Source organism: Empidonax traillii, unplaced genomic scaffold (genome assembly GCF_003031625.1).
Source record: "Empidonax traillii isolate 1590-97213 ecotype Southwest subspecies unplaced genomic scaffold, ASM303162v1 scaffold13:size3042203, whole genome shotgun sequence".
Lineage (NCBI taxonomy): Eukaryota > Metazoa > Chordata > Aves > Passeriformes > Tyrannidae > Empidonax > Empidonax traillii.
In genome coordinates, this window is record NW_020955206.1 from 1,687,594 (window position 1) to 1,699,830 (window position 12,237).

Consider the following 12,237-nt stretch of genomic DNA (forward strand, 5'->3'; position numbering starts at 1 on the left):
GTTTTAAGTATGTTTAATTTTCAGCACCTAGTGGCAAGATGCATCTGGATAGGGAATACACTGTAGGCTGCCTTGGGCCAGCAGCTCTCAGTGACTGATGTGGGTGCTGGGATTATTATGGCAGCTACAATGAATGATGAGAAATTCAGATCACTTTCTAAATTGGACTCCCAGACCCCAGCTTCCCTTCAGACAGGGGGAAAACGTGTCTGTACCACTTATTTCATTGACCATTAATGCTATTCCCAGAGGACACCTCATTTAGATGTGCTTTCTCCTGCTTCTACTAGCAAATCAATGTAGTTTCCTGCAACAGCTTTTTTCCCACGTTTTAATGACTGCAACAACCAGAGAATTCAGAAAGATACAGCTTTTATTTCAAAAACAAATCTGAAAGAACAGAAGAGGTGCTAAGTTGGGTCAGAGATCCACATAGCCCAGGGTCCTGGGCTTCATGGGGGGCAGCAGCTGCAGTTTAGGAACAATACCAAGGGACAGAGCGTGGGGTGATCCCTCCCAGAGCACTTCTCCTGCAATCAGTTGCTCAGAGCTCTCCTTTAAACTGCCTCCAGACCACCAGGGTTAGCAACCACTAAGAGCTGCACTAATAAAAATATATCTCATTTCTCTCCAGATCCTTTTACGCCCCCGACCTCCACAGCATGTGGTGACGAGTTCCACACTCAAAACAGTGCATTTTGCAGAGAATAATACTTTTTTGGAAAGCTGCTGCTTGCTAACATTGCTAGGACAGGCTTGTAGATGATCATGGGGGAGAGGCATCAGTGGCAGGGTGAGGTCCTTAAGTTTTGGAACCAAGGTGCAGATTCGGAACCAGCTGGGCGGCCTCGTCCCTGCAGGAAGAGCAGCGATGCTGAGTTGGCGTCTCGTGGCAAAGAGGAAGAGCCAGACACCCACCCTTTCATTTCTAACACGGTTTTGATTTGGAAGCAGATATGAGATGGGAACTTTGTCAGCATTGCCAAATTAAGCCTTCCTGGGGCAGATTCAGAAACACCCAGGACTGTCTGGGCTTGCAGAACGTGCCCTGTTTGGGTTTTATCAGAGACTTTCCGTGCTGGGTCATTTCCTCCCCTGTGCAGGTTTGGACAGTGAGCAAAGGGAGGAGAGCAGGTACCTGGCAGCAACTTCACATTCTAGTTCAGCCAGGGGGTGTTTGGCAGTTCAGTGGCCTGTTTTATGTGCTTTATGTGTTTCTGGTTTTCAGAAGCAGCTGAGCTTTCCATCTCCTGAAAGCCATCTATGGCATTTCCTCTGACAGCCAAGGACTCGTGTTTATTTTAAAAAGCAAAATAAATGTAAACAACAAAATGTGCCTTTCTTTTTTTTTCCATGAGAGAAAAGACTCCACAGGAAAAAAGACTCCAGTAAAAGACTGTAACAATCATGGGGCAGAATGTGTCCAAAATGGATCATCCAACTTATAAACTTAAATGGAGAACTATATAAGATCCTTCACAAACCTTTATAACAAACAAATGAACAAGTTCCCATGGTTTAGTTTCATGTATGCAGTGCTACATCAACACTTTTATAAAAGGAATAATAGTTCCTTTTATAAAATATGGATTGTTTGTCAATTTAATAAATATATTAAGCACTAAAGGAATTATACTTCTTTAAATCAGGTAAAAAATCTGTACATTTATGCTTCAAATATCTATGGAGCCACAGAGGTCAGTATAGGAGAATGGGAGTTCTTTGCCTCTTCTTGCTTGTCATTATTTTACCTGTAATAAAACTCAACCAAGCCCCAGCCTTGTGTTGACCCATCCAGCTGGAAATCTGCAATGCACTCGTGGAAAACACCACGTCCCACCAGGCCATTGAACACCACGGGGCAGCTCTGCTTATCCAGCACTGCAGAAACAGCAAAGTCCTTGCCACCTCGGATAAGAGCAAAAAGGGAAGAATGTCTCCAACATTCAGAGGTATTTTACCTCAAAAAATCCCAATACCTATTATTTTTGTGCACAGTTTCTTCTTAAAGAGTAATAGTTCTCCTGCTACTTCGTGAATTCAGTAAAACCTTTGATCAACCATATTTCCAGCTGAATCCACCTCAGAACATCCAAAATGGAAAATCAAATAACCAATGTGGACTAGCATAAGCAACAGTCAGCACAAAGAATCTGTAACTCTCCCACTGGTTCAGATGCCTGGGATTCTGATCCTGCAGTGGACACACACAGTTCTAGCCATGACACACCACACCTATAATTTAACTTTAGCAGAAGAATGCCCATGGTAGGGGGAGTGGAAATGGATGATCTTTAAGGCCCCTTCCAACCCAAAACCATTCCATGGGTTTATGATTCTAAGCAAATTTTTTAAGGTGCAAGATGAGGCATTCAGCTTTTGAATTTGTCCCCAGCATCACATGGAATTTCACTGAATAGTCTTTCCTCCACTAAGTCAACTCCATCCCAAAAAGCTGAAGGCAGATGGAGCACATTTAGCTTACCAGCAGTAAAACTGACTCCATACTCATCCTTGATAACACCATCCTCAGCCATCTCAGCCAGAGAGGCGCTGGACCACTCAATGCCAGCCTTCCTCCCATCAGGGAAAAACACATAACCGACAGTGAGGCTGAGGGGGAGAGAAATGGAGCAGATTTAAAGTTCAACCAAAACTCAAATGTACCAGCACAAATGCTGAGAGAATTGGGGTTGTTCAGGCTGGAGAAGAGAAGGCTCCAGGGAGAAATTCCAGACCCTTCCAGCGCCTAAAGAGGCTCCAAGGGAGCTTTGGACAAGGGCCTGGAGGGACAGGAAAAGGGGGAATGGCTTCCCACTGCCAGAGGGCAGGGATAGAGGGGATATTGGGAAAAAATTCTTCCCTGTGAGGGTGGGGAGGCCCTGGCACAGGTTGCCCAGAGAAGCTGTGGCTGCCCCATCCCTGGAAATGTCCAAGGCCAGGTTGAATGGGGTTTGGAGCAACCTTGGTCCCAGGGCTGCACAGAGCACCAGTCATCAAGGCTGGGCTCCCTGGGGAATGCCCCACTACAGCTGGACACACCTTCTTAAACACCTGGAAAGTGCTCACTTGGTGCCTCTAAATTATCTTGACAGTCGCACAGGCAGCTGCATCAGCCCAACAACAACTGAGTGGAAAGGAAGCAAAGGAAGATAAAAGTTGTCCTTGTAGCTAACTGCAAACGGAAAACTGAGTGAAGGCAGTAGGGAGGCAGAGGGTATGAATGGAAATTGGGTTGTACAGGTTCAAAGCAAGGATGGGCATATAGATGTCCTGCAGATCAGCTTTGGCCACGTTTAAGATATGTATTTTTAGCAACGCAAACTTGTTTGGCTACTTACTTAGTTGTGGTAGCTGGAATATTAATAACTGTTAAATGTGCTGCAGTCCCGTCCTGCGAGAGAGGAATAGAGGAAAAGCAGTTAAATTTCTGCAGACTCATTTCTGTGGGTTATTCACTGGCTTGACCAAGAAGACACTGGATATAACTCAGGCCATGCAATGTGCTATGACTTCATACTTTAAAATCCTCCCAGGACATCTTCCATGAAAGTCTGGCTGCAAATGAGAGTACAGGAATGTAAACCAAAAAAAACATTAAGGAATAACTGAGGACATTAAAGACAACAAAAAGTCCACAGCAAGTGGATATAAGAGGAGGGAAACAATACCTGCAAAGATGTACAAAACTGATGGGCCCTTCTTTGACCAGACACCTCTTCTAACCTCCATTCTGTGCCCGAGAGCAGCACACAGGAAAAATGTTAAATAAGACAGAGATGGAATCTCATGTTTTTATTAATTTCTCCTCTGCTTTTCAGCCTGGATCCCTTCATGCCCCACTTGGGCTGCTCTGAGGCAAATTTAAGCCTACTCTGTGATGCCATAAATGTACGAGGACTCCAAACTTCAAACAGTAATAAACTTCATAGCAAAGTCAGATGGTTTTTAATTAGGAGCAGAACAGCCACAGTTACTTTGAGTCCTGAATAGGTATGATAAAAAGGGAGAGGTTGCTACCTGATTATACACATTGTGGTGCTGTAGCACAGGTTTATTAAAAGGTGCACAGGCACATGTTCAATCACAGCAGGTGCTGGATCTGCACATAGGTGGGATTTTCCAAGCTGTGCTTTTGTGCCAGCCGGCACATATCTGGGAAAAGAACTTTTATTCTGAATTCAGTCTGAACTCCTGTAATGCTGCCTGTAATGACAGTTCAGAATTCTTTATGCCTGGGTTGGCAGAGGAAATGCCTTTTCAGAAGCATCTGGTGGGGTTGGCTGGCAGCTTGCAGGGCCAGCCCTCAGCATTTCCCCAGGCTGTGCTGTCCCAGAAGCTCTGACTCTTCTCCAGCCACAAGGGCAAAGAGAGAACTAGAGCTCAGCACAAGCCAAAATATTTGCTGAGTGCTGTCACAAAGGCTTAGGATGCTTCAAACACCTCAGGCTCCCAATTAGTGTGAATCAGCACTGCAGTGACTCCACTGAGTGCTGGGTTACTTGCAGCAGGCTGAGAATCTCTCCTGTAAAGCTGCCCATTTAATTTTCCTTTATAAAGCTAGAACAAACAGTTACAAGTCACCAAAACAACTTCTGGTTCAACAGTGTTGTAAAATCTCAGTTTTTACACACACAGCTCTGCTTTTGAGAGCTGCTCCCAACACTGGTATGTGCTGGTAATGGCACTGGTGAGCACTTCTGGCTGCACACTGGGGATGCTCCCAGCACCTTATTTCTGGATATTAAATATGCCTGACAAGCTCAGAAACAATGTCATGGTTAAGTAGCACATTGTTAATATATTAATACCTACTTCAAAGTGTGTCAAGATCATGACATAACGGTAAATCTCAGCCCAGTTCCTGATACCTGCAAAAAAAGAACATAATCACCCAACCTAAAGTTCACTGGAAAATGTGAACTAACAGTACCTGAATTGACATCAACTTTGGATAAAGAAATACCCAGTAATTGATAGCCTTGTAAGAATATGCATGTCCCCAAAATAGTTAATGGTATTTCCTCTGAAATGTCTGAACTTCAAGCCCAGCCATGAAACCTGTCATTTTTAAAGATAATCTTTAGTCCCAGTGCCCTGGCAGTACCAGCTATAGGGAAGGTATTCCCAAGAGTGGGAATGCTCTCTGGTGCTGTTACCATAAGAGTGGCTCCGAACCCCTTTGAGGGAAAGTTCAATTTTCTCACAATCTTCTATCTCAATTTCTCCCATGGACTGACCCCACTGCTCGTGTCGGAAATGTTGTTCCCTTTGTCTGGAAGAAAGAAAAGAGAGAATCAGCACAGGCAACATCACCGAGTCTCCTCAAAAAGCCTCAATGCCAATCTGATGGATTTATATCCCACAATGAAGGGGATTTCAGAGCATTTGGACCATGGCTATGCCAGATTTAATAGACTATTACAGACGCTGGGCTGCCAAACAGTTGCTGCTTAGAAATCAGTAGGTATCAGGAAAGACCACATACTACAGATTTTCTGCTTCTATTTAGACAACACACTCATATTTTCTTCTCATTTTTTCAGCTTTCCAAAGCTTGTAGAGTAATTAAAACACCTACTTCAGCTCTTCTTTCACATGATTATTTTCGGTCCTCTGCTTAATTATACCTGGACCATTGACTTTGCAAGCTGCCCAAATCAATGAAAAAAGACAAAATAAGAAATATTCCTAACGCTTAAAGTTTTACAGACCAAAACTGTGGGCAGGTCTGTTCATCCACATATTAGGAAGATCCTTTCTCTGTGCAGGACCCTCCTCAGAACCTGCAAGGTCTGGTGTGGTACTGAAATGAGGAGACACCTGACAGGAGCCATGTCCTTGACTAGAGCACTTCAAATTAAACCCACCTTCTAAAATCAAATATAACACATGATAGAACCTGAGGAGACCTGTAGAAAGATTACTATTAACCCCAGAAGACATTAATCTTGCCTCTCACTTTTTGACCCTCTGGAAGAACTCGATGGTCCATGGTTCCTCGGCAAAAGCTCGTGCAAATGTGCTGGGGTGACTGTCAACATTAAAGTTAAAAACTTCTGTGAAGTTCTCCCAACTAGGAAAAGAGGGGAAAAAATAAAAGACATTATTAGCTTTCAGCTCTTACTATGCCAAGTTGAGTACTTGCTACTCTGATAACGGCAATGTTAATATCTTATTGGAAAATACTGTTTTCTGCCATTTTAAAAGAAACATGAACCCATTTTACATCCCAAAGCAAAGGTGAAACACTCACTGCAAAGAGAATTTAACTGGTACAAGTTCACCTTCCTCTTCAGTCCACTGCTGTCTGTAGGGTCCTTTCCTGTAAGGAAAAGCACCATAATTTTATATCACTCCTAAACAAACAACAAAATGTTTCTTACATGTTTGGAAATGGATGGAATAGGAGACAGTGCAGAAGAATTATATTATTGTGTGCTAAGGTAGAATGGTCATACTATATATTACCAGATATATTTTCATTCCTTAAAAATCAATATGTGTTAGTTACCAAATGGCTTTTGGTTCAAGTTGGTTAAATGTAATTCCAGATAGTGCTGAAAAAGCCTTGGTTTGAAGTGTAGATAAATGGAACCAGAGAGTGCTGCAATACCTGAGCAATCCATCAAAGCTTATTTTCCAGCACATTTGAGGCTCCAAGTATTCAATAGTGAGCCCTCCTCCACTCCAGATCTCTTCAGACTCATCAGGCACCATCATGTTAGGATGTTGTGGATGCTAAAGAGAGGAAACATTTCAGGCAAATATTTGCTTAATTCAGTTTTGAGGCTGCACCGCGGGTGAATTCCTGCTCTGAGGGTCCTCTGTGGTTGAACTGGACTTTCAGTTCTATTGTTCTCTGGCAATCAGGTTATTAGAGAGGGAAAATTGTATCTAAAACACCTGAGGTATAACACATTATTGTTTCAGATAATACAAGTTGTGTGAAGCCCTGCATGAGCTCAGGTCCTTACACTATCAAGATTACAGCCAAGTCATGCGGGGCTTTGGGGCTAAATTTATTTTTAGTCTCAATTTGATGAAGCTCAGAAGCGATTTAGTGCATGAAAGCTCCCCAAACCCTTCATCTGCTCATTGAAAAATACGTCTTTTTCCCTAAAGCTGCCACCTCTCTAAAAGACAGTTTATGCCTCTTGCTGTAGAGAAGGATCTAAGAAGGTCCAGAACTTGTCTGGCAGTTCAGAGGAACAAAGCCACAGATTATCTTGTTATACTAAATATTACTAAAAAAACCAAAATAATGTACATCAATCTTCTCTTTTATTTTTTTATATTCTGCAAATAGGATTTCTCCTGCCTTTTCTGGTCTTGGCTACCCAGCAAAACAAATTTGTGAATAGAGATAGTTGAGTGCAAAGGGATTTATGTCCGACTTTCTCTTCTTCACTATGTAGTCACTATTAACAAAAAAAGCAAAGCCACAGGCAAGATATAGGATTAATATTGTTTTCTTTGCAGCAAGAATGAAGCAGATGTAAATATAACTCCCTAAAAGCATTCTCTTCTCTTTTAAAGAGGCAATTTCACAATGGTTTTTATGGCATTCACTCATTAAAAAACAGGCAATACAATGGCCCTACAATGTAATCAATTAACCACATGCTGTGCCTTATGGGAAAGAGTGGAGGCTCTAATTCTTCCTGGGAGAATTACCAAGTTATTTTTTAATAAAATATGCTGGGATTTGCACATTATGGGAAAAAGGGAATGAGTGTCAGATCCTACTGGGAAAAAAAAAAAAGAGATATAATCATAACTCTGGCCAGTTCTACCACTGCCTTTAGACCCAGCACTGGTGTCTTACCGGAGGGAAGTTAACAGGGTGAAGGCACAGAGAACATTAATTCTTGCTTGGGATCCTACCAGAGGTTCAAGAGAGGAGTTAAGCACTGCTGCTGGATGTCACCCCACAGCCACCACTTACTTCAAAGTCCCCTATTCCCTCCACCCTCAGGAAGAGCCACATCTCACACATCCCAGCAGGACGCTTGGCAAGACGAGCGATCACAAAGGTCTTGTTGGTCTCTGCAAAGCCAGTGAAGTACATGGAATCCAGAGCCTGGGGAAAGGGAAATGGGTTTCAGTTCCTGCTGGAGGCAGGAAAGGGAGGGGAAAAGGTCAGTAATTTTTTTTTTTCTGTTTTTTTTCCCACAGACTTCTTAGGAATCAAATCTTACTTTCACTTTTATATTTCATAGCAGGAACCCCAGCAAACAGTTTTGCAAGCAGCAGTGAAACCTCAGTCATAAGACAGGACAGCTCAAAAATGACTCAGATCCACAATATTCAGACAATCTGGTGGGCAGTAATCACATCATTCATTGTCACAAAAGCATTTTTCCTTTCATTTTTGCCTGTCTCCTCATCAAAGCAAACACAGAAAGCAGAGAGGAAGCAGACGAGATGCAGTTTTAAAGAGGGAACATAATTATTGCATGATAGCCACGGACAAGGTGAAATATTAGCCCAAATTAAAATGATTATTTTGTTACAAGAAGCTCCTTTGACCAAAATCCTTATAAAATGTGTCCTCAAGAAGAGTGTTTCTCAGGATGAAATTCAACCACAAAGATGCTGTTTCCCCATCTAGCTCCAAACTCTGTGGGACAACTTACATATAGGGGAAACAGAACTAAAAAGGAAAAAGGATAAGAAAGAAATGTAAGAAAGTAATTAGGAAATACTGGACTTCAACAAAATTAGAGGTTGGGCTGATGTATGGCAAGTCTTAAAACTGCTGGAACAGAAGTCCACAAGTTCAAACTTTGATGTATGTTTTCACATATTTGTGGAGAAGCCACTCAAAGTAAAGTTCTAAAAGCTGGAATGTGGAAGTTAAGATTTCTGTATGCATTTTTGGGCATAGATTAAGTTCTCCTCCTAAAAAATAAGGCATTGTAAATTCCCCAAAAATACTAAAATCAGATTATTATGCATAGAGGCAAGGGGAGAATTTTGAGGGCACAGAGTCTGGAAATACACACAGAGAAAATCTCCGGTGCAAAAGATTCAGACACCCCATTCCTGAAAGCACTTTCCAGATCCGTTTTTAGGCCTCTCGTGGAAGTATTGCTCCAGTGTTCCAGCTCAGAAGAAAAGAGAGGAAAGCACAGACCCCCTGGCTCTAATCTCAAGCCACCCTGGATGTCAGTTTGATTTGGAAGATGGTGCCACTCCGGCCCAATCAAATCTGAGAGACTGGCAAAACATTTCAAACGCTCCAAGCAGCAGTTTAATTAGCAGAAAGGAAAAGCTGCAGAAAACAGTTTCCTTTTTCTTAAAGGTCAAGTAGAAGCCTTGATGCATTTGTTAAATAATGTAACTTAAGAATTCCAATACAACCCTGAGAAATGTTAACAAGAAATTGATTTTTCACAGAAATTACTCAGGATCCAAAATCTCAGCTGGCATTTGCAAGCTAAATCTTGATGAGGTAAAGAAAAGCGAGGGAAATCCTGTCTCATGAGCCTTTCTGCTTTCCCTTCTCACCAAATAACACAGCAAAGCCCACCCAGATCTCCCTTTTAGGCACAGGGAGTATTTTGGCGGGATGGTCCATGGACACAGGTGAGGTATAGGTTGTAGAGGGTTTTTTGTTTATTTAGCAGACAAGTACACCTGCAAAATTAGATCCAATTCACTGAACGTGCTAAATTAAAATGCTTCTGTGTCCCAGAGTGCATCTGCTTTTTCCCATGGACACCAACTGGACTGACTAGAGATGACCCCTCTCCCTGCAAGGGTCAGCTAAGGTGACAACCCCCACCCTCCCTGGGATGTGTTGAATGGGGGGAAAAGGATGTGGGTCCCAAAGCTTCAGGGGTTGGGTTGTGAGGGATGCCAGGAATGAGGGTACCTGAGGAATGGGGGGTCCCACGGGTGGGATGAAGGGGATGCAGAGGGGCGTAGGTGGGTCTAAGGAAGTATGGCCCAAGGCAAATGGGTGTTCTGGGGGAACGTGGGTTCCAGGGGATGGAGGTTCCAAGACTGGCAGAACATGGGGATGCTGGGGATGGGATGCCAGGGAAACAGCAGGGTGCCAGGGCTGCAAGGACATAAGGATGCCGGGAATGGGGGAGACAGAGGTGCCAGGGAGTGGGAACTTCCCTGGCAGAAGCAGCTCCCGGGGAAGGGGGTCTCAGCATCGGGGGGTGCCAGGACACTCACGTGAGGGTCAGGGCGGAGCGGGCGCGGCCGGCGGGGCTCGGCGGTGCCTCCTCCGGCCACCCGCTGCCTCCAGGCGCCGTGGCAGAGCAGGAGGCAGCCCAGGGCCCAGCGCTTCAGCGGGGACCAGGCGGCGGGGGCGGCCGCTCGGCGGGCCCCGAGCAGCGCCAGCAGCGCCGCGGCCAAGAGCGCCAGCACGGCCGGCAACGCCGGCATCGCCGGGAGGCACCGGGAGCGCCGCGGGATGAGCGGCGGGAAGGGATGAGCGGCGGGACGGGATGAGCAGAGATGCGGGACTAGCAGCGGTGCTGGCTCCCTCTCCGGCCGACCCCAAACCCCGCCTCAACCCGGAGCCGCTCAGCGCCGCGTCCCGGCATCGCTCATTTCCGCGAGGGGCTTGTCCCGGCCGCTGAGCTCACCCCGGGAAGTCGCATTTGCTCCTTTTATTTATTTACTACGGGCTCCAAGGGAAGTTCAGGCAGAGAGGCGGACGAGTTTCTAGGAAACTCTCCGGGATAAGTGCTCGGGTGCAGGTTTTGGGATCTCTTCCCCGAGGATGAAGGCTGTGGGTGTTCCCAGCTCTTTGATGTGGGTCGCTGAAGGACAGTCAGTTTAGGATTAGGTAGAAAAATAAGTTTTTTACACGGAGGGCGGTAAAACACTGGCATCGGTTTCCCAGAGGTGGTGATTCCCCATCCCTGGAAGTATTCAAGGCTGGGTTAGATGCGGCTCTGAGCAACCTGGTCCAGTTGAAGATGCCCGTGGCAGGGGGGAGTTGAACTAGACGACCTTTGAAAGGACCCTTCCAGCTCAAACTACTCTGTGATTCTGTGATTTCTGATCCTGTTTTATTGGGCTGTCAGTGTAAGTGGGTTCTTCACTTGCTCCCACTGATGGCTCCTGCCAAAAGGCAGGGAAAAGACTCAGCAGCCCATTTCATTTAAGGCATAAAAAAACCCCACTACCACATCACCCTCAGTCACCTTCAGTGACTCTTGTAGTTACCAATTCTAGAAGCTATATTTTGGCTGACTGCACAAGAGTAGTTTGTATTCCTTTTGCATCTACCACACATTTAGTCTCATTTCCCTATACTGAAACAAACTCAGCCTCTCAGGAGAGTTTGAAGTGCAGCTGATCTCACTTCAGAGAAAGCTGGCACTCTCAGAACCCATGCTTTCTTTGTCTCCTGAGTGTTCTGACTCACTTTTAGCTCTACAGACTTCTCAGCAGACTCCCTGTTACTCGAAAAAGCATTTATTGTACCTTTTTATGCCTTGTTTCAATTGTCCCTCAGTCTGGTTTTATAACAACCTCTGCTGCGGTTTGTGTTTCACGGATCAGTGCTTATGGTTCTTTCGATTTTCTTCTCTGAATGTAACTTGGTTTTAACAACCTCCTGAGCTCTGCTGCTCCTTTTTGCCCTTTATCTAGTCTTTCCTGATACCGATGTGCACTTAAATTGCCTCGGTGATCACGTTTACATTGTTTCTTCAAAAGCTTTTAGCTTCTTATGTGCTCTTTTTACACAAACCTTAAAAGGTTTCCTCAATTTTACACAGTTCCCCTTTTCTGAGACCAAGCACAACTGTTCTGTGTTTCTTTATTGCTGCCCATGGACCACAGCGATTCAAAAGGAGATGGGCAGAAGGAACCAGATTCAGACAATGAGATTCAGAAATTAATTTCTGTAAATCACCATTGCTTCAGTTAATATCAAAGGGGTACATCCTAAAGTTAACCACACAGGGTAGGCAGAGAGCCAGAGAGATAATAAGGTTATTTTCTTACTTCAGATTGTGTTGTGGAGGGGTTGAAAATGGTCTAAAAATAGGAAATGTGTCACAATGTTATCACCCTGCACCTGCAGCACTGCAGATGCGGTTCAGTCTAGAGAAAGGCTGCAACGGGAATGGATTATGAAAAACAGCTTTTCTTTTTAGCTAGAATTAGTTAGAATTTAAACACATTATTGACACAAAGCAGGATTCAGTGGGGAAATATCTACACAAATGGCAAACCTTTGGGACTTCACAAACACGCACATAA

General features: G+C 44.4%; 1 protein-coding gene across 1 annotated transcript; it reads right to left on the bottom strand.

Annotated features, from left to right (window-relative positions):
• Nucleotides 1–359: 359 nt before the first annotated feature.
• Nucleotides 360–10,404, bottom strand: LOC114061031. Its single transcript, XM_027891029.1, has 11 exons — nt 10,192–10,404; nt 7,949–8,083; nt 6,617–6,741; nt 6,257–6,325; nt 5,963–6,076; nt 5,160–5,275; nt 4,816–4,871; nt 3,342–3,394; nt 2,486–2,613; nt 1,752–1,908; nt 360–854 (listed from the first exon to the last, which is right to left on the bottom strand). The coding sequence occupies exons 1-11, from the start codon at nt 10,402–10,404 to the stop codon at nt 803–805; spliced, it is 1,218 nt and encodes a 405-aa protein (XP_027746830.1). The 3' UTR covers nt 360–802.
• Nucleotides 10,405–12,237: the final 1,833 nt, after the last annotated feature.

What these genes read in the sequence shown, in the direction of transcription:
- LOC114061031 (XM_027891029.1), bottom strand. Translation starts at nt 10,404, where the DNA reads ATGCCGGCGTTGCCGGCCGTGCTGGCGCTCTTGGCCGCGGCGCTGCTG. An exon ending in CGCTCCGCCCTGACCCTCAC is followed by an intron (nt 8,084 to 10,191) that starts GTGAGTGTCCTG and finishes CCCTTTCCCCAG; the next exon opens with GCTCTGGATTCCATGTACTT. An exon ending in CCAGTTAAATTCTCTTTGCA is followed by an intron (nt 6,077 to 6,256) that starts GTGAGTGTTTCA and finishes CTCTTTTCCTAG; the next exon opens with TTGGGAGAACTTCACAGAAG.